The sequence below is a fragment of the Haliaeetus leucocephalus genome, unplaced genomic scaffold (genome assembly GCF_000737465.1).
Source record: "Haliaeetus leucocephalus isolate CR32 unplaced genomic scaffold, Haliaeetus_leucocephalus-4.0 Scaffold178, whole genome shotgun sequence".
In the NCBI taxonomy this organism is placed as follows: Eukaryota; Metazoa; Chordata; class Aves; order Accipitriformes; family Accipitridae; genus Haliaeetus; species Haliaeetus leucocephalus.
The window spans coordinates 1,144,836-1,167,175 of NW_010972614.1; the positions used below are offsets into that span (position 1 = coordinate 1,144,836).

The following is a 22,340-nucleotide window of genomic DNA, read 5'->3' on the forward strand; positions in this document are numbered from 1 at the left end:
ACTTGGATGGGACTCCTGCTCCATCCTATTAAAAAAAAACTTAGAGGTGTCTGAAGATTGGAACTGTTTCAGGTGATGTGGCAAGGCTGTCTGTCAAATGTGTCCTCCATGTTCATTTAACATATACGGTGATGTGCAGTGAGTAGGGCTTAGATCTATGCTTTGAACATGAAGATGAAAATAAATGAACATCTGCTTCTTGCGCTATATTGTGTGCCATAAATAGATCTGAGTAAGGCAGGGTCTCAGATGAGCTGTATCTGAGTGCAGGTGAACAAGAGAACAGTTACTTGGAAATCTTAACAGCTTTCGGTGATCTGCTGAGCAGCTGCATTGGTTTTCTTACTACTTGTACTTTGCCTGCAAAATGTGAAGTCATTTAGAAATTTATATATTGGCATTTCTTGCAGGGGAGAAGTATTTAGACATTGCTTAGCTGGGTCAATGCTGCTTTGTTGGCAGGAATATGGTATCTGTTCATGTAACAGCATACGTGTTAAACTGCAGTGTCCAAGCAGTCTTAGAAATCCAGCCTGTCTTGAAGTAAGAGGGTTTTGGCTAGTATGTGAGCTTTTAGGGCAAATTTTCAAGGACTCAGGTTACAGGTTTATGTTCCATGGAACCCCGTTAAAGAGCTGTAAGTTTCTGCTTTGCATTTTATGTTGTCTTAGCACTATGCTAAAATGGCAAAGTAGACTATTACTACTATGTGTACAGAATGAGTGTAGAGCTTTCTTAACTTATTTGCCATTGTTTTTTTTCTTTTGGCGAATATTGCTAAGTCAACCTTCATTCTTTGACTTGAACCCAGGAAAGTTGCCAATTCAACACTAGCAATGCTTCAAAATAAAACAGCAGTAATTTGTGGATGCTGATAGAGAACTTCTATTTACAAAATGTTTCAGAAATAGAAAGTAGTATGTGGTATGTAAATGAGTCACATTTTTGTAAATTAATCAGGCCTATTATGCAAGTGAAAATGTCGTGGTAAAACAGTACATACTTTCTCATGGTTCATTTTACATTATTTTACTTCATATTGCTGTTAAGGCTGGTACCTTTAATGGACATAATTTTAAATGTGTGAAATCTGGAAAATATTGTTTTGTAAGTGTAGCATAGACTTACCTGTTGTGCTTAGCCATAGAATTAATTTTACATGTATGTAACTATGCTGTCTTACTTCAAGGCTTAGGTTTTTTTTTAATCTCCTGTTTCTGCTTGTCCTCCTCTCTGTGCCTTTGCTAAAAGATACTGCTCTGCACTTGTCCAAATGTACCAAAATGTCATGGTAGGGTACCACACATAGTTCTTTCCTGATTTTCATAATTGTTCCCCCATTTTCATAAAATGAAAAAGCTTTCCTTTTTTTTTAAAACTAAGTACCAGACTAGTAAGTATATCCAAGATGGAAAAACAAGGCTGAATTCCTGAAATCTAGCTTTACTAGCTTTTTTGGTAGACTTTTTGAGAAACAGGAAAGCAGCCACAAACAGAATTTGGTCCTAAAATAGTACTTAGATAATATCTCTGTTAATTATGTGAGCTGGATAGAAAACTGCTTGTGCTCTCTCTCTCCAACAGCTGTTAAAACTTTCCAGTGCTAACAAGTGTAAAAAGGAATACCATCAAAGATGGTAGCTAGGTAAGCAGGGAGATTTCTAAGAAAGTAACTTACAATTTTTATCCAGAACATTGCATGTTGCTGCTTTAAAATGTCCTGTGATGCAGAGGACCATGACTTTTATAACTTCAGAAACATAAGCTCTCCAAGTAAAACTCTTGATAACAAGTAGTTCCAAGGAGCAGATTCTCGGAGTTTACATTTTTTGGCTGGTCATTTGATTTCAGGGTTTGGGGATGTATATGCAACTTAATCCATTACTTGAATTCCTTCAGCTCTTGGGAGTATGTTTCAGTGTTTTTCTCTGCATTCAGAGATACCATCTGTACTTCAATACATATTTAATTTACTGCTCCTGTGGCATGTCCTTAGAGGCAGTCTGCTTAATTATCCACAGAATTATCCTTGTAAAACTGAGTTGTAAATCAAATAGGGGAATTTGGATTTGAGGGAGTCTGCTGCCAATATTAAAAAAGCCAGTGAAGCTAATCAGCGTTATCAGCCAGCGCAACTTGTGCTGTTTGGGTGGGCTGGCCTACTCTTAAACTAGCAGAAGCCATAGATTTTTCAGTAGTGCACTCAAACCCTTCTTGTGATCTGTGACTGTTATCCTTTAAACTTCTTGGAATGCTTTTGTCATGGCAATGTATACTTGTGTCTGTGTTTCCTCTTTGCTTATATTCCTTATTTTTGTGTTGTGCCCCCCCCCCACCTTTTTTTTTTTCTTCCTTTACTACTTCTTCCTTTTTCTCTCTAGGAGCAGCAGCTGACGTGGATCTCTTCCTTCTGTTGCATTTTCCTTCCACTAGATTGCATTTTCATATCCTTCCTACCTTACCAAAAGGCCCTCTTTCTCAATCTATTCCTGACCTTTCCATTGCACTAATCATTAGTGAATGCCTACCTGCTTCCCTTCTTCCAACTTCCTTCTCTGATCCAATACCTGCTAATTTCTTGGTAAGTACATTAGGTGAGGAGTTAATTTGCTTCCCTTTTTTATAGGAGTCAGCCTTCCAGGTGACTGCTCACCCACCATCTTCAGGTTAATAAGTAACTGAGATTCTGTTTTGCAGACATTGATGAAAATACAGAGTAGCAGCCAAGTACTTGTCTGATGAAGTACCATAGGAAACACAATTTTGTGATGTTATCTGTTAGGAATGTAATTTGGATTTTTTTCTTTTTTTTATTTTTTTGTTGGAGTAATAACACTTGCATATTCTGAACTTCATGGAAGAGCTCTACCTGTATCTGTCAACAGTATCTCCTCTTCTGTAGAATGAGAGATGCATTGCTTGTCTTGGAGCCTAAAGAGTGAATCATGCTGATACCCTCCATAGAAAATTGACAGTCTGACCAAGACAGAGTTAGTTTTACTTACCCAGGCTGCTGAAGTGTGCTGATTTCTGGTTAGTGATAGTACTTATATACTAAGTTAAGAAAATGTTTAAATCCTTAGGTTTTTGAGCTTCCTCCCTGGATACCTCACACCCACCCCAATTTTCAGAGAAACTAATACATGTCAAGGAAGATGTTAAACCAACATAATCATAATACTTTACACAGTAACTTACATTTGCTTCTATTGCACAGAGCTGTATGTTATTGTTGTGGTTTAACCCCAGCCAGCAACTAAGCACCATGCAGCTGCTTGCTCGCGTCCCCCCCACCCACCCAGTGGGATAGGGGAGAGAATCGGGGGAAAAAAAGTAAAACTCGTGGGTTGAGATAAGAACAGTTTAATAGGACAGAAAGGAAGAAAATAATAATAATAAAAATAATAAAATGACAATAATAATAATAAAAGAATTGGAATATACAAAACAAGTGATGCACAATGCAATTGCTCACCAATTGCCAACCGATGCCCAGTTAGTTCCCAAGCAGTGATTCATGCCCCCAGGCCAACTCCACCCAGTTTATATACTGGGCATGACATCACATGGTATGGAATATCCCTTTGGCCAGTTTGGGTCAGCTGCCCTGGCTGTGTCCCTTCCCAACTTCTTGTGCCCCTCCAGCCTTCGTGCTGGCTGGGCATGAGAAGCTGAAAAATCCTTGACTTAGTCTAAACACTACTTAGCAAGAACTAAAAACATCAGTGTGTTATCAACATTATTCTCATACTAAATCCCAAACATAACACTGTACCAGCTACTAGAAAGAAAATTTAACTCTATCCCAGCCAAAACCAGGACAGTTATTAAAAAGGCAAAATTTTTTTCTGCAGTAGGGGTTTTCACATTAGCAAGTGTTTTTGGATACAGCCAGTTGCAACATGTCTATCTTTTTTGTATCATCTGTGATAATTCATAGATATTTATGTTCAGAAAGTGTTTGGTTTTGTTTTATTTCAGAGCCCATCCTTAGACCTTGATCTGAAGGGCACTCGTGGGTGTATTTAACTTAGTTCATTGTGAATATTCCCACATATGTTAATCTTAATAAGCTTCCTCTTGGTGAAAAGCTAAGCATGTGCACAAGTCTTTGCAGGTCTGAGGCCTTTTCTCATTACTTTGTCCTTTTAGGTGCACATTATTAAGTCTGTTGCAGAAAGGAACAGAGGAGGGAGAAGGGAAGCGATGCTATGAAAGCCCTGCACAATGGAAAGGATAATGGGCTTACATTAATACCTTTTTCTGTAACTACTCTGTATCTTCCCTGAAATTCCATTTGAGGAACTTCAGCATTGTTTTGCTCAGTTTGTGGCACATTAGTGGCCTTTTATTGTTTGGACTCTCATGATAACATAACTCTTCTTATTTTAATGCTGGTTTTATATATTAACCAATGAAACTTTATTATTAAAAAAATTCAGAGAATGTGGCGCACTGTTCACACTATTGGCATTCATTAGAAACTTTGCTGTAAAAGAACAAAAAAAAATTTTGAAATCATGTCCACCAATTAGCATAGACAACTGTACTGCCTGGACAGGTGCAGTTTCTCTTAATTTATTAACTGATTTGTCGTTCACCAAACGTATCTTTAGGTTCTTTTGAAAAGTAGGTATATAAATTCAATGTCTTTAAAAGAGTGTAGATTACCTTTTACTACAAAGGGCTGTACGTCAGTGTTAGTGCAGGACTTACTCTACATTTATCTGTATTGCTAAACTTCGGTGCAATGATATGCAGGCTTCAAAACACTTTCTTTGCTCTTTTCATGTTTTTCATTACCCTAGCATACTATCTAACACTTAGCTTAGAATTGCTAAAAGTGGTTTTTTGGTGGATGAAAGTCTTGTTAGTTTCCCCTGTCCATTTGTGTTTAAAAATTACCTCTGTATAGTTACGTTAACAGAGGGACAACAATGTTTTTTCTTGTTTTGGGATTTCTAAAGAAGCCTTGCTTGGTTTATATTTAGTTTGGGGTTTAAAGGTGTTTTTCTATAAGCATGGGACAGAGGGAGGGGAGTGGAAGTCGGTTTTGTTTTTCTTGGATTTCTCCTTTCTTAGTTCCCTGATTTTCAAATAAAAAATGGCTTTTGTTCACTCAAAACGGGACGTGGCTTTTTTTCCTTCCATGGAGGATAAAATTGGTAGGACATTTGGGATCCATATGCTGAGAAAAGAACTGGAGGACAGGTTGCTGTGTTTTTCAGAAACACTGATGGGGCTTTTTGTTTATTTTTCTCTTTTTTTCCCTTCAGGTTATTAATTTAGACTCTAATTTATTTTTTTGTGGTGGCTGTGTATCAACTAAGCCATCTTAGGAATTTAAAAGAAAAGGGTTTTTTTTTTTCAGTAAAATAAGATGATGAAAACATTAGAGTATGATATTTAGAGTAATTTAGTATATAAGACGTTGATACATATAAAATATTTATACAAATACTTCAAGCTATACTACTGCTCAGGAGAAATCAGGGAGTAAACAACAGTGTTGTGCAAAGAGTTCATGAAGAATTGCTATGGAGAAAGTAATTGGAACAATATTTACTTATATAAAGGTATACTATTATTTTATTTTTTTCTTTAACGACATGTTTTTGAGCCTGCCTTTTTCACAATCCCTGCTTGAACAGAGAAATTAAGATATTTTCAAAGCATTAATATTTTTCTTCTTCCTGTGTGTTCACTGTTTTTTTTACTGATTCACCGGGTTTGTAGTGTCAAGTATTTTTTAGACTGCAGCTGAGCCTTTATTTTCATATGAATAAATGACAGGCAGCTGTGGAAACTTGGCATGTTTGCTTATTTTCTATATGGATGGATTGTTGTAGAGTGCTAATCTCCTGGCTGCTGAATAAATGTTGTGTTTAATGTAATACTTGATAACTAGTTTTTGTGTTCTGGGTTTCCACCTAGGTAAGTGCTTAAAGCAGCAGAACGTCTTAGGCGTACCTACTAATGTCTTTCATCCTCTCTGACTGTGCCATAGGCAACATGAAGCAGCATTTGAAGGCAGTCTAGTAAGTCAAGAAGTGATGCTAAAGCGTCAGGAAGAAGAAATGATGCAACTCCAAGCTAGAATGGCTCTCAGGCAGTCCCGACCTAACCTCTACCCAGGAGATGCAATTAGGTCCTCAATGCTTGACATCACCAGAGATCCGCTGAGAGAAATAGCCCTGGAAACAGCCATGACACAAAGAAAACTGAGGGTAATGCCCTGATCTCAGGTGAACTCTTAGTTTCATTGAAACAGAGCAGTGTCTTGACTGAAACTCTTAACATGTGGGATTCATAAACTGGGTCCTGTAATAAACAGTCATCAATAGATTAAATACTAGGTGTTTGGTGTTGCCCTGATAGGAAAGACCTACTCTCACAGGGTAAACTTCTGAGGTTTTATGGCATTAGTGGCTACATAGCCTAAAGCAGTATCAAGAGATGCTAAAACAGACAGCAAGCCTTGACTAAAGATTGCATTGATTAAACAATGTAGCACCTTAACAAAGGTAAGATATAGTTTTCTCCTGTATTATGTGGTGTTTTCAACCACTTCAATTTATTTCTTTTAGTCACATCTACATTCTCTTAGAATGTGGATGTGTCCTACCATCATCAAAGGTTATTAAATGAATAAGTTGGGAAGGTAAAGAACAGCAGAGAGGATTCATTTGGCCCTTGGAAATGGGCCCTGAATCACTGTGCAAACTCCCCTTTCCTTTCCCTGCTGTCTTGGTGTGCGGATGAAATATAATATTACAGAGAAAGAGGGAGACAATGGTACAGGTAAATAGAGTGCTGATGTTTAGAAGAGATGATGGCTTGATGCCCTCTGCTGCTGCTCTCAGTGAATTGGATTTTTTTTTTTTTTTTTTTAAAGATGGGAAAACTTAAAACAAGATTCAGGTGAATTTGCTGTTCTAATCCAGGGTAATAGTTCCTGTATCTGCCTCCAGTCCATAGCACTCTGACCAATTAGTTCATGTAGGCTTTAACTAACCAGGCTGGTTGTCCCCCGGCCCTTAAGAGGTTTACATGCAGATGTTTTACATATAGTACACAGTAGGTAGTAGGCAGTAGCCAATGAAGGTTTTACCTCAAAAGGTGAATCTTGGGCCGCTTTTTTAATGTGGTATTGAAGTGGGTATTGTGCAGAGGACTTCCGTTAACAGTTTAGACAGGTAACCTCCTATAATTTACAGGGTGAATTAGTACAACATTTATTTGTCTACAGGCAGACAGAAACTGGCCAGGATCTCTACTTGAACCCTAGAATTAGGCTGAAACATTTCAGTCTTCAGGAAATGAGGCTTGTGTGTCACAGGCAGAGATTTGTCAAGGCGGAATTGCCACCAATGCAGAAAACCTTAGTAATGTCAGACAGTTCCTTGCTGAGATAAGCCCACATGGTCCCAATATGCAACCCACACTCTGTATTTTAAAGGAAGACAAATAATATTACAGTGATGGCTTTTTCCTCAGTAAAGGAAGGAAAATATGCAGAGTAATAATGTCACCAACACTGTAGCTTGCCAGTGGTATCTGGCACACGTGCTGGTAAAATGAGGTTTTTTAGACTTACCAGCTCATGGGACGAGTTCAGTACAATTTTCTAGTTTTGGCCTCTGGTTTTGCTTTGGCATTTGCAGAGCAGGAGTTAACTGTGCCTCAGTCTGTTGTTCCAGGAACACAGTTTTCATTCGTACATTCATGATTTGCAGAATTTCTTTGGCCCTGAGTTTGTGAAAATGACGATTGAGCCATTCATCTCCTTGGATCTACCAAAGTCTATCTTGGTAAGAAAGGGGCTATTCAGCAATCAGTGGCAGGGCAGTATGTTAAATGAACAAATGCGCTTTTATCACAAGTGTGAATGTTGGGATATTTTATTTCACAAAATGCAGACTAAGAAAGGGAGGAATGATGACACCAGGCGAAAAGTAAATGTGATGCTTCTAAGTGGGCAGAAGCTGGAACTGACCTGTGATACCAAAACGATATGTAAAGATGTCTTTGATATGGTTGTTGCCCATATTGGCTTGGTGGAGCATCACTTGTTTGGATTGGCTACTTTAAGAGGTAAGAATAATGCTTTGATGTAGTTGACAGGTACAGAATGAGAAGAATTAGCTACATGTTTTGAGAAAAGATAAGCAGACTGCCTAGCATCTACAAAGTGTTTACTTTGAATGATGCTCTCTTGTATTGAGGCAAAATACATTCCTCAGTGAAGATCACTTTGCACAATAAAATTCTACATTTGCATAAGTAATGGCCATTCATCTTGGCCAGCCTTTTCCCTTTGGTTGCTGAGTTTTCTTCCCTGCCATTTGTTGCCTTCACTCTGACTAGTACCTCTCAGAGGACATGAAAGAGCTTTGGGTTCTGTTAATATGCCGTAGGCAATGTTGGAGCCTCTTGTGGAGGCAGACCCCTTAGAATGCATAGGAGGGCCCCTTGTATAGAGGGAGTTGCCTTAAGAAAAGAGAATTTGCTCCTGAGCTCTTAATTTTTCTCTATTAGAACAGACCAGAATTTGGACTTCCCCCCTCACCGGGTAGACGGTCATTGTGGCAGAACTAACATGTTCAGACCCAAGTTTCCTGTCGGCGTATCTCACAGGCTGTTGCAGAACTGTAGCGCTCAGAATATTGGCATGAGATAGAAGCCCTTAGCAGCCCAAGAGCTTATTCTGTCTGTGGCAGGCTGCCGGTGCTCTTGGCAATTTAGAAAGCCTTGAAAACATTTTGCAGAAATGTAAATGGGACAGAAGTAGTAAGGGAGGGGAAGGAATGACAGACATTTGATTTCCTGTGGGATAAGAAATTAGAACTTTTAAAGAAACCCTAGCTCCTATTTTGTAGCTATCACGGAGGTAACTTTTTTCTTTTTTCTTTTTTCTTTTTTTTTTCCCCACTGGTGTCTTTGGGATAACTATAAAGTTATTTCTTCTGCCCTTATTCAGTGTTCCCTTTAATAGCTATTGTGCTTATAAGCCATTGTTAGTCAACAGAAAACCTTACTGTTCAAAACCAAATTTCAGAATTGTAAATCTGGTCTTGATCCTCCAGCTGGAGAAAATATTTGGTTTTAATGTTTTTACCCATGTGCTTCCCTTTAACATTCATGGCAGACAATGAATTTTTCTTCGTTGATCCTGACATAAAGCTAAGTAAAGTAGCTCCAGAAGGATGGAAAGAAGAACCGAAGAAAAAGAACAAGCCCCCTGTGAACTTCACTCTGTTTTTTCGCATAAAGTTTTTTGTGGATGATGTCAGTCTTATACAGTGAGTGTATGAAAATTTTTTTTAATCCCTTAAGCCCTAGATTTATGGACAGAAATTGGATATTAATCAAATACTGGAAATTTGCTGTAACAGGAAGAGTACCAAAGATGGTGTGGGGGTTTTTTGTGGTTTTTGTTTTGTTTTCTTGTTCTAGGCATACGCTGACCTGTCACCAGTATTATCTACAGTTGCGGAAGGACATCCTGGAAGACAGGATGCACTGTGATGATGAGACAGCCTTATTATTAGCATCCCTAGCTCTCCAAGCTGAGTATGGAGATTACCAGGCAGAGGTACACCATCAATTTCACCTTTGAGAAACTGTGTTCTTGTTGCTTAATTAAAGAACAGACTGTGAGCTGCCACACATGCTTCACAGCTCTGCCCTGGACTGGAAGCTCAGCTGAAATGCTTTTGCTGTGGCCAAGTTTTCTTTTAGTCTAACACAGGGCTGTTGCAGAATCTAGTCCAAGATCTGGGTGTTGAACCCTCTCTTTTCAGTGGAAGTAGAGTCAGGCTTGAATAGGAAGAAGCCATATGTGGAATTAAGCTCCAGGTCAGGGAGAGATTGAGATTCTGAATCTCTCCTCTTACTCAGTTGTAATGTACAATTGTCTGTAAAACGAATGTTTGTGCTTCATTCGTGCTCATAGAGTAACAAAAATGTTTTGTGTTGTAGGTGCATGGCATGTCATATTTCAGACTAGAACACTATGTTCCGGCTAGAGTGATGGAGAAACTAGATCTGTCCTACATCAAGGAGGAGCTGCCAAAACTGCATAGCACTTATGTGGGTGCATCTGAAAAAGAGACAGAGTTAGAATTTTTGAAGGTAAGTGGGCAGCAGCTTGCTTCCTTAATCTGTGACTTAAGAAATTCCTTGTGGGAATATGGGTGCGTGGGCTTCAAGCGAAAGCACAGGAAAACAGCTCAGGTTCTGCATAACACTGAAAGAAAGAAACCTGAAAAGATCTTCTCAAAAGACACATCATTACAAGTGAAAAGAACTCACAATAGATGGGAAGGAAGTCCTTTCACTTTTTTTTCCAATCAGTAGTCTTCCTGCTTTAGCTCAAACTAGTTAAAAGCAACTATTGATCCTTGTGTTTACTCTAAAGGAAGCTATCATTGAGGCAGCACACCCTGCATTCCCTACATCCTTTTTTCTTTCTGTTGAGGACAAAAAAAATACTTAAATTATGAAAAGTCTTGTTACAGCCAATACTGTTTATGGTGCTTGGTATGAAGCAAGCAAGAAGCATTACCAAGCAGAATTCCTTGTGCAGGTACTATGTAAAATGATAGGAAAACTATAATCACAGATATATTTGGCTTATTCTAAAAAGAACCATTAAGAAATGTAATTATGGGGTTTGCCGCTGTTGCTAATGAGATAATGATCAGGTCCTGCCTTGATACAATGGCTGCAAATAAGTTCAGGGGGTGACGGTTTGCTGCTGAGACACTGGATAACCATTACACTGTAATTCCACAGTCACACTTTAGTTCCACAGTCTCTTTGAGAAGGTGGTGGAAGAGGCACTCAACTGACTTTGCCCCTTCTAAGGCTGTTGCTCATTTGGCAGAAGTGTTCTTATAACTTAACCACAGAGAACAGGAGTAGGGGACTTGATCCTAGCTAAACCTAGTCTGACTGGGGGTGGGCTGGGAACAGCAGTTAGATTCCCTCGTTTGAATCATTACATCAATCCCTTATGCCAGTACTGAAGAGACAGCAGGAATGAATGACTGGGAGTGCAAAGTGAGTGAAACTGTGTCTTTTGGCAGTTATGATGCCTTAATGTGATCACAGAATTGCAGTGTTAATTTAATTCTGTGTTTAAGAAATGCGTCAATAACAAGTGCATCTGGCTAGTTACAGTTTGTTGCCAAGAATTGGTTTGTGCAAGTTTGATTTACTCACAGGCATTCTTGATTCGTGGTTTTACTGTTTGATTTTAATAAATGCTAGGTTCATTTGCTGTTGTGTTTGGCAGGTCAAGGGATACTACCAAGACTTATAACCCTCTAGAGCAGCTGACATGTCTCTGTTGCAACATCTGTAAACTGTATAAGTGGAATCACCAGCCAGAGAGGAGTCTTTTCTAAAATCCATAGATATATGCATATATTAAAGTATTTATATAGATGTATAAAAAACTTGTAATAGTCTTAACTTCATATTCTTAGAAGTTTCATTGCATTGATCTGTACAGTTGTGTCAGAGGCTCACAGAATATGGGGTTCATCTTCATCATGTGCTGCCTGAGAAGAGATCCCAAACAGGTATCCTTCTGGGAGTGTGCTCCAAAGGAGTTGTTATTTTTGAAGTTCACAATGGTGCTCGCACACCTGTACTACGCTTCCCATGGAGAGAGACGAAGAAAATATCCTTTAGTGTAAGTTGATCTCTTTTCCTCTATCTGTGTGTATATGTCTATATTTGTATCTCCAGATACTGGATATGTGTGTTTGTTATTTTTGCAAATTAAGCTGGTGTTTTACTGTGTAATCTGAATACATTTTCTGTGGCTGAGCTGTGTTGTATTATGGGATTGAAATAAGAGTTTTGAAGTTCTGATGTTTTAAAGATTTTTTTTTTTCTTTTTTCTTTTTTTCCCCACCCTTAGCTTGCATTCTGTTCTTCTGAGGTTCCAGCCTCAGAAGAGAGTTTAGCACCTGTGTTTTGGCAAATCTGTATTTGTGAAACATGGCTTCCCTGCCTTCTAAGGAAAGAGCTATCATGAAGATAGATCAAGGATTACTCTTAGCATGGGGAGAAGCTCTGCCCTTTTACTGCATTTCTGGGCAATCTGCCCATGCTGCTGTACGGGACATGGGTAGTGAAGGAGCACCACAGTGAGAATCCTGCATTAGAGGGCTGCGTACTGGCAAATGCCAGTACTCAGTGTAACTAGGAGATGCACCTATGTTGCTTTTAAGTTGTTGTATTTCCAAGAGTAGTTAAGTTAAATGATAATGGATGACAGGGGCTGACACTTGATCTGGGCAATACCAGCCAACTTTAGTGGGTACACCATAATCTGGTGGTCATGTGTCAGTTTTTGATGAGGTGTTGAGTTTCAGATGCTTACCTTTATTATACAGGTGTGGTGGCTTGACCCTGGCTGGGTGCTAGGTGCCCACCAAAGCTGCTCTATCACTCCCCCTCCTCAGCTGGACAGGGGGGAGAAAATACAACAAAAGGCTTGTGGGTCAAGATAAGGACAGTTTAATGAAGTGAAAGCAAAGGTCGTGGGTGAAAGCAAAGAAAAACAAGTGATGTTATTCTCTACTTCCCATCAGCAGGCGATGTCTGGGCACTTCCTGGGAAGCAGGGCTTCAGTACATGTAGGGCTTGCTCCGGGAGATGAAAATGCCCCCCTTCTGTCTCCCTTTACTTAGCTTTTATATCTGAGCTGGTGTCATATGGTATGGAATGTTAGTTTAGGTCAGCTGTCCTGGTTATGTCCCCTCCCAAGATCTTGCCCAGCACCAGCCTGCTGTTGAGGGGGGCAAAAATGTCAGAGAGACAGCCTTGATGCTGTGCCAGCACTGCTCAGCAGTAGCCTAAATACTGGTGTGTTATCAACACCTTTCTAGCTACCGATGCAGAGCACAGCACTACGAGGGCTGCTGTGGGGAGAATTAACTCTATCTCAGCCAGACCCAATACAACAGGTATCGAAAACAATACTTCTTAACTCTGTCTGATACCTTATTGAAAAGCTACAGCCTGTTTCATCTGTGGTATGATTTTAACTAGAATTGGCAAATTGAAGTTTAAAAATTACTAAAAAGGTAAATTTAAGACCTGGAACGTTAACTGATAGATTTTGTAATTAGATGGGTATCTAGTTCTTCTTCTTTTGAGTGGCAACACCCCTTGTGACTTCCTTGGAGGCTTTTGAAAATGCCATCCTGCAAATGTAATAGTACTGGTTGTCATTAGTCATCACTAACAGTAACAGAGACAGATTAAATAATAATGAAGTACCATCTCAGCTAGCCCAGAAGTAGTTTTAAAGTGCTACTTTGTAAATCTCAAGTTACTTTCAACCCCTATTTTGACAGAAATCTCTCCCATCAGTGCATTTTGCTTCAGGAAAGTTTGAATGCTGTAACCGTACACAAGCAAATACAAAATTATTTGTAGGCTAAAAGAAATCAGTCTTCATCTTTTTTCTTTCTCCATTATGTAGAAGAAGAAAATAACTTTGCAGAACACATCAGATGGTATCAAGCATGCATTTCAGACTGACAGTAGTAAGACTTGCCAGTACCTTTTACATCTCTGCTCTTCCCAGCATAAGTTCCAACTACAGATGAGAACTAGGCAGAGCAACCAAGACACTCAGGACATTGGTAAGGACTGTGATGCTGTGTTGGTTTTTAATAGCAATCAATATGTATTTTTGTAAGGAGAAAAACTGAACTTGAGCTTCAGTAATTCTGCCCAGTGCTATATGTGTGTAGCAATACATTTGGAAGGTTTATACTATAAAGAGAATTTACTGGCTAAGTTTGTTTAGGTTCTGTGTAAGGGGGGAAAGAAAAGAGTTGGCAGATCACACAGAGCTGGCACACAGTTGCTCCTCTAAAATAAAAGGAATCTAAAATTAGGTCACTGGTAGTACTTTCCCATTTGATTAATGCCTTTTGGCTTTTTTCAGAAAGAACTTGAAGATATTTCAATAATAGGATTTTTACCTTTTGCTTAATGTAAAATGAGTTGTTTGATAATGTGGAATTACAGAAAAAATAGAGTGATCATGTGAGGGCAAATACAATAGCATTTCATGGTGCTGCATCTGTAAGCTGTAGGTGTAGCTGTCTTTATTCCACTTAATGTTTGGTAGACCTAGTAAGGAACAACACTGATGCTAGTCAATTTTCTTCAGAATTGCCATCTAATTTGTGTGTATAATAGAATATGTAAAGGTGTTCTTTTTGGATAGAAAATATTAACTGGAGAATGCAATAACCGAAAAAACCCTCTGTACTTATTTCTTAACTATTTGGAGCAGAGCTTACTTGGCTGGTTGGCCTTTAGCGCAGCCTAGAAGTGCTATTTTGGTCAGTCTGCCTGGTCATTCTTTCTTTGTTCCCTTTTTTTTATCTGTCTGCATTCCAGTTGCTGTTAATCCAGACTTCCACCAGTGTAGCTGGGATGGAGTTTGACCCAGTTCCTGTGGAGATTGTGATCCCTAATTTAAAAAAAAAAGGGGAGGGGGTCACGTTGCAACTATGCAGCCTTTTTTCTGTTCTGTTGCGCTTAACCAACTTAGTGCAAAGAAAAGGACCAAGTGACTTAAAGCCTTTGTACCATTCTCTAACTTAGTGCTTGCTTATCCTGAATTGCAAAGAAAAGCAGTACATGAAAGGCTTTCTTGGCTAGGCAAACTTGGTTACTCTTACAGATGCAGTATATGTTGTGCTTTGGGAGTCTGGAAAGTAATAGTTTGCTTCTGTGCAGTGCAGATCACTTGGAATTCAGATGTCTCACATTTCATCAATCATTTGTAATCAGAAGCAAATAAATCAGTATTATGGTTAATTCCATTACACTTGGTTATTAAAAGTAAAAAACAATTCAAACAAAAAGTTTGCTTGTCATAACTTTACTGATCTAAATTGATTAGCCATGTTTCTCTTTCCTGCATATATATATGGATATAGCAGTAAAGTTACTAGAATAATATTTTTAAAAAGAGAGAGTATTGTAGTACAGGTAAGAGAAAACAATGATAAAGCAGCTAGTCAAAATGGCATATTACTGCTTTTCTTTTGTTAGAGCAGTGAAATCCCAGGCAGTATTTGGGAAGCATTATTCTTGGCCTGCAGAAGCATCAAGTATTTTATTTTTTTCAGAGCCCTTAAAATATCAGTAAAAACTGGTGGTTGGAAGCACTCAGCAAAACAGTAAAGAAAAGAGCAGGTGACAATAATTATTAACTCAAGGCTGATCACCACAGCAAGTGTACCTTTTGAAGGTTCCTTACTTAAGGACTGATTCTGCGTTAACAGCACAGTGAACACAAGCATGTGCTTATAATGCTTGCAGTGTTTGTGGGGTGGAGTAGCAGACTTCAGAAAATTAGTATACTTTGGAATATTCTTTAGAAATACAGTATTACAGTGTCTTGCAAGACTCACCTTGATTTCAGCCAATGAATGGAGAAAATATTTTGAGACAAGGGAAAGGCCTGGCATGCATAGTGATGGTGAACAGATTTTCATGGAACACAACAACAGAGCATGGAGGCGTAAGGGAGAGCACTTTATAGTCCCTGTGATGTACCATTACGTGTTTTTGACTTGTTGCACAACGTCTTCAGTGACCTGGGAGAAACCATTTTAACACATGTAAAACTAATAGAAAGAATTAGGTTTGGAAAATAAAAGGAAAATGTCTCTTGAATAACATTCTTTCTGCATGAATATAAAGAGATGAGACACAACGTGTAAAAAAAAAAAAAAAAAAAGAGAAGAAAAAATAGTAGCAATTTTATGGTCCATAAGAGAGGAGACAAGCTATAACATGAGGAATGATGGTTTCTTTTTCACACAACTTCTGTGGCCATGCAGTGAACAGAACCAAGCACTGAATTTTAAGATGGATGTTTGGATTCCTGAAAGGGCATATAGAAAACCACAACGATAAAGTGAGGGTTAAGTCAGCCTTATGAAGGACAAGTTTTCTGAGCACCTGAGAATTTTCAGTTAAGGGGTTGGCAGAAGGTGTGAAAGGCCTAATGTCTATATAGATAATGATAATGATGTGAAAGTATTCATCTGATCCATAGGGAAATCCTGTTTGATATTCACAGAGGGTAAGTATGACATCAAGAGAAGACATCTTAGAATAATTTATTAAGGTACTCTTCCCCAGGATGGGAACACAACAAGAGCAAGTGTCATTGATAGCTTCTGTCAGAGTCAGGAAACTGAGATTTGTGGATTTCTGGTCTGAGCAAAACCATTCTTACGTAGCTCATCTAGTCTGCCTGGTGGCTATGGGTAGAGGAGGTATTTGGTGTGGGTAAGGAAATGGTAGTTGTATACTAATTCACTTTTTAAAAGGACAAAAAAAATACCTTCCACAACTAAATCTTCTCAATCTATATGCCTATTGTAGAGAAAACATGAGTTACTGTTGCAGTTAATTCCTGCCCTAGGTATTGGAGGAAGGAATGTCTTTTGGAATGGCAGTGCTGAGGTTGCATTTGCCAAATACACTCTTAAATGGGAAATACTTCAGCAATTAGTAAAGCTACCAAAAAGTAGCATTTTCCTTTTGAGTTACAGTGCAGCTTATTTTCTAGGTGTATGTAGAGTTTAAAAACACACTAGTTAACCCTAAATCAGAAATATGTATGTGGTTGAGGGTTGCTTTTCTTCAGACTTCCCTGTGAACTGACTCTAAGACATCAGTGAATTTTATGAAGGGGTCAGATGTCCTGATTTCTTTAAAGGCTCTAACCAGCAAACAAGTTGCCACAGCTTATCAAGTTTCTGTCTGAGAGCCAAGCCACAGGAACTTAACTGCTTGCCTTAGGAGGCAGTTAGGCTAATAGAAATGAACCCTGCTCAGCTTTGCTCTGAATTAGGAGGGGGTTAGGCTAAGGTGTATTATCTTGCATTTGCTTTCAGCTAAGAACATCCACCCAGACAGTTCCCACGACTCAGCTGACAGCCATTTAATTACAATCCCAAACCTGTTTCTGTCTGCTGCTTAAGGGAATCCTAGTTCATGAGTCAAAAAGTCTGGCAAACCCCAGCCAACACTTTCTGTTCTGTGCTAAAACATTTAGGATGTTTCTGGCAGGAGAGGTCCCCAAGTGCACCTGAGTGAACTGGTGCTCTTTAACCAGGTAGAGATGCTGCGAAGCCCACACAACTTTGCAGCTGTACTGTAAGCATGTCAGGGACTCACTCGAAGAAAACTAAGGAATGGATGGATGGAAGTTTGGTAGGATGTGGTAGTGTAGAGCTTGGGGAGCCCTATTTGTTCAAATTCTGGAAAAGACTTGTATGAGCAGGTTAAAGGAAGTGTAGTCTTCCAGGTCACTTGGCTTGAGGATATTATTTGGTTTGCAGAAAGAGGTGATGTGCCTGTATATAAGGCACAGCAGTTTAGCAGGAAACATGAGTCTTCATACTACTAAGGGGATAAATATTCTGCTATTCTGTGATTTTGGTCTTCAGTGTAGTAGATGGTCAGGTTAGCGTAATGTCATGAACTCCAAACCTTGCTTCCTGAGCATACTATGTGGTGGTTGTTTTTATGTACCTGATGATAGTACATACTTTTGATCATCTAGAGAAGACATGCTTTGTGTAAGTTAGTTGTCTAAAAGGCATGCTTTACACAAGGAGGTCACACTAGCTCTGCTGTATAACTTAAATTTGTTTGTTTTTTGTTTAAAAAAAAAAAAATCCACAGAAAGGGCTTCATTTAGGAGCCTAAACCTTCATGCAGACTCTGTCAAAGGCTTCAATATGGGACGAGCAATCAGTACGGGTAGCCTGGCCAGCAGCACTTTGAACCGACTTGCCGTTCGACCTCTGTCTGTTCAAGCAGAGATTCTGAAGAGACTGTCCTGCTCTGAGCTCTCACTCTTCCAGCCGCTTCCTGGCTCTTCAAAGGACAAGAACGAGAAGACTCCATGGGAGGAGAGACCCAGGGTTATGAGCAAGTCCTTTCACGATCTGAGTCAGAGCCACATCTCGGTTTACCCCCCAAGGAGAAATATTATTACTGCTTTGGACTCTTCCTCCCAAAAAATAGAAGACATAATGGGAAGAGTCTTTCAGCAAATGCCAAAATTTGATACAGGATCAGCAGCGGGAGCATTAAAACTGAGCAAGTAAGAGTCTCTCTGACCACCCTGCAATATCTTTGTGTACAGTCAATGTACATTTTGCATCAGTTTTGATTTATTATTCATACCATTATTTTATTACATTGATCCTTCCCTCTCCCAACTTCCTCTTCCCTCTGTCTGGTTCCCCTTCTCTCCTTCTCCCCTTTAAGTTCAAAATCTCATGCAGGTTTAAGTAGAAGCCCTGAAAGAAAGAAAAATGAATCAGACTCATCATCCACTGAAGATGCCAGTCAAGCCTATGTTGTAGGTCAGCATGCAAAAAATAATATTACTGTATTTACTAACTAACCTCTAAAATTGCTTTGGGTGTAATGCTTTGATATATTTATTAACTGATGGTAATATTTTTATTTGAAAAAGGGATCAATGTCACATGTTAAAGTAATCCAGGCCAATTGCCTGTTGTTCCTGAATAATTGTTGCAATGAATGAAAAAATCCTCCTTTGGACAACACCAATCTGTACACAGATGTGCAAAGTATTGGTACTTGACAGTAAAAGCTGTTCCAGAAAACATCTTCCGTTTTGTCACTTCAGAGTGCCATTTTATTGTATGGATCTTTTAATAATTTGCCAGTCTTCACAGTCCATTTGTCAAGCTTGAACTTTTTTAGTGTTTTCTGTGTAAAGGGTGCAGGGAGTGATTTTTGGAAGTGGACTGAGATTGACATAAGCTGGCTATTGGCTAGTACTTCTGAGCAGTAACTGCACAGTTCTTTTTTGTTTGGTCTCATTTGGATACAATAAATTAGGTACAATTTTTTTGCAGTGCATTGGGTGTTTAACAAAAACACTCTTGTAATAGGCTAAGCCAGATGTACTTACTCCATTTTCTTGGCAAGGATTGGATTGCACACAAATAGTCTTACTAGGCAATAAAAATACAGAGTTCACATTAAAAAACAAGATTCAGAGCAGCTAGATAGAGTTAAACTCGCACATTGGGTTATTGTATGTTAATTTTCAATATCTGTGTGTCATCAGTTTCTGGTTATTGGAGGTTCCCCGTTAGAATAATAAAACTACAACTGAAACATTTGCAGCCTTAGCTTGCTTTTCTGTTGCTTTGTTTTTGCTCATTATTAAAATATTGATTAGTTACAGAACATCAGAAAAAGTGGAAGAAGGTTAACTTTATGGGGGTTGGTATAAACAAACTTGCAAAAAAACGGAACAAAAAAACCCAAAACAGTGTGACATGCAAATGCTTACCGCATCTGCCCTCACTGCACTTGAAACCAGGACTGACTTGGGAACCATGCTTTTTCAGTACTGAGAGCATAAACTACTGAAGTGTGAGATGAGGCATACAGTTTCTGTAGTGACTGGTTGCAGCCATTTATCTTATGCTTTTAGCTTTACGATTAGTGTTATCATGTGCTTACCCATAATCTTTTGGGCAGCAATTCCGATAAGGATCTTAGCTACATATCAGAAAGTCCTGCTGAATCATATTGCCTGTGCTGGGACATACACGTTCTTTGCATGATGAAACTCATCAGCTAAAACTTTAGGGTTCAGAGGTTTAGGAAAGTCCAGGAGTGCTTTCCTAAGAAACTTGAATTAACTTACCTCATTTACTTTCATAACTTAGTATATTTATTTCATCCTCTTTAAAGTATGCCCATATTTGTTTGGCATTGATCATTCAAAAAAAAAAAAGATTCTATATGCAAACAAATTTACATAGAAATACCTGGTTCAAATTGCTTGTTACTGCAGCAACTGACTTGTTATTGTACAAAATCTTACAAGACCCCTGTTGTGTTGGTTTATTAGGTTAGGCATATTTATCCAATCCTGATAGAAAATGTAGTCTTTGACTTAGTTTCTCAAAGATCCATTAATTTTATCTGAAGTTAACAGTGGTTGTAAAGGCCAAACTTCTGTCCTTTCTTTAATTCTTTGCCTTTGCATGAGCTACCATCTGTCTGAACCTTGAACTACAACCAAAGTACATGAGTAATTTGGATTTGCTAATCCAAAACTACTTTCATGTTTATTCATTTTTAAAATAAGTAAGTAATCTGATATTGTGAATGAGCTCATGTGTACTGTGTAAAGGCTGAAATACTTCTTGGTAGCTTTCGTATTAAAAAAAAATTGATAACTATGTCTAACATTTCCATTCATGTCACAGGCGTTAGCATGAATACTTCGGGAAAGCTTCCATCATCAACACTGTTAAAAGAGAGTGGTAAGTCAATAAATAATATGCCTATAGAATTAATTCAGTCAGTTTGTGAATATGAATAGTGTCTGTTTAGTTTGAGACTTGAAGGGTGCTATTACCTAACATACCATGGTCTTCAAAGCTCCTTTCCCTTACTTGTGATGTTACTGGTTCTGTATAGCCTGAGAAGACTGTGTTTTCTTTTTAGTTCTTTTAATCTTTAGGTTTGACTTGGTTTTGTGGAAGAAAAACTCCTCCAGGTTGTGTAGTCTGTCTCGCTCTCTTGCACCACTGTTTTCTGCTTGTACCAGTGTGTAGCGCTCAGTAGGTTTCTGCCATTGTTGAATTGGATGTTCCACTTAGGGCAAAAGTATGCCAGGTACTCTAGACCAAATGAGTTGTATCTTCTCTAGGCAGCAAATTCATGAGTTCGGGCTTACAGTGTCCTGACATTTCCTGAAGTTTCAGGAGATTTCTGCCTGCTCCCCCCTGTGCGCGTCCCCGCCGCCCCGCCCAAATCACGCTCCTTCTGTCTCTTTAGTGCCTGGTTCTACTTTAGCCTGTTGGGAACCCTCAGGAGTCACATAAATCTGTTGTGAGGGTGTTCAAATTTTGAAAGAGGCAGAATCAGCAGCCTGTGGAGTTGCAAATGAAATAAATTTAAACAAGCTGGGGTTTAGTAGATGTTTCTAATGTTGGGTTTTTTTTAATGAAGGACCACCATTAAGAGGACTCACTGAGTAACCTTTTAGTAACTTCATATAATAAGCCTCAGTTTCACTTTTACCAACGTGCTTACATCTTGCCTACCTAAGCAGGGCATGTAAACACAGATCTAAATACTTTGCTGAACTGAGACTAATAAATGTGAAGATTCTAGGGCTCACTTGTGTTGTGATTCCAAGAGACTATGCTAGGTGCTGCTCTTAGGAGGAATAAAAGATTTTAACTGCTGAAGATGGGAGTGAGTTATAACAGTGGTGGGGTTTTTTCTATTTGGACATGGCTTGGAAGATGAAAGTCGGACCCACTAGTTCAGAACAGCTTTTCAGGTTATCAGAGAAGTGATTTTTTTATTTTTTTTTTTAAATGGAATACAACTTCAAGGCAAACCTGAAGGGAAGCATTCAGGTAGTGTCTGATCATGAAATGTTGGCTTTTCAGTTGACTCTCTGCAAACAACACAGAACAGAGTTGCTTCACCGGAAAGAGAGATCACTTTGGTGAACTTGAAAAAGGATGAAAAATTGGGCTTAGGTAAGTGGCTTTAAAATTGTTGTTGTCATGTGTGTTCCTAGAAGCCAAAAACAAAATAAAGTTTTTGAGTCTGTATTTAAGTATTCGTTGTAGGACTGAGGAAAGCAATGCAGACAGTAGCTGGATTTTAAAGGCATTTAAGATACTGAAGCCTGGACTTACTGGATAGCACCTGCTACTGATTTGTTGAGTGATGTTAAGCAAGTCTATTTCTCAGTTTTTCCATATTGTAAGTGTGGGCTAATATTTATATTGTAAAAGTTGGCCTTTAAAGTTTATCTCTGTGTTCAGGTACAAGATTTTTGTCCATGTGGATACCTCGCAGCTGTGACAGCTTGAAGGCTTTAAACAAAAAAAAGACATTAAAAACCCATTATGAGCTAATTGTGGATTGTTTTTCTTACTCTTATAATATCATCAGATGGAACACTACTTTGAAGTTTAAGGAGCCTGGAAGACAAGATATTTGCATTCCATTCCTCCTTCTACTGCTGAGTTTTTTCATAAACCAACATAATTTTTCCCTGTATGAGTAATGAATAATTTGGTGTCAGGATCTCTAAAGTGTCCTTAAGGACATTGTTCTGTCTGTCATTCAAAATACGACTGTTGCATAAATTTGAGGAGTGGAAAAAGCCTACAAGACAATAATATTTTGTGTTTACCCAGCACAATAACTTAAGAGTTGACCGAAAAGGAAGGAAATTCATATGAAATGCA

At 38.7% G+C, this 22,340-nt stretch overlaps 1 protein-coding gene across 1 annotated transcript in view; it reads left to right on the plus strand.

Moving 5' to 3' along the window:
- PTPN13 (protein tyrosine phosphatase, non-receptor type 13 (APO-1/CD95 (Fas)-associated phosphatase)) overlaps window positions 1–22,340 on the plus strand; it is a 99,447-nt gene that overhangs the window by 48,414 nt on the left and 28,693 nt on the right. Inside the window, exons 10-22 of the mRNA XM_010564435.1 lie at window positions 2,634–2,641; window positions 6,008–6,227; window positions 7,737–7,811; window positions 7,920–8,094; window positions 9,149–9,302; window positions 9,457–9,595; window positions 9,982–10,134; window positions 11,519–11,701; window positions 13,505–13,667; window positions 17,749–18,172; window positions 18,340–18,437; window positions 20,331–20,384; window positions 21,528–21,620. Of these exons, the coding sequence (XP_010562737.1) occupies window positions 2,634–2,641; window positions 6,008–6,227; window positions 7,737–7,811; window positions 7,920–8,094; window positions 9,149–9,302; window positions 9,457–9,595; window positions 9,982–10,134; window positions 11,519–11,701; window positions 13,505–13,667; window positions 17,749–18,172; window positions 18,340–18,437; window positions 20,331–20,384; window positions 21,528–21,620 (1,939 nt within the window). The remainder of the gene's footprint in view (window positions 1–2,633; window positions 2,642–6,007; window positions 6,228–7,736; window positions 7,812–7,919; window positions 8,095–9,148; window positions 9,303–9,456; window positions 9,596–9,981; window positions 10,135–11,518; window positions 11,702–13,504; window positions 13,668–17,748; window positions 18,173–18,339; window positions 18,438–20,330; window positions 20,385–21,527; window positions 21,621–22,340) is intronic.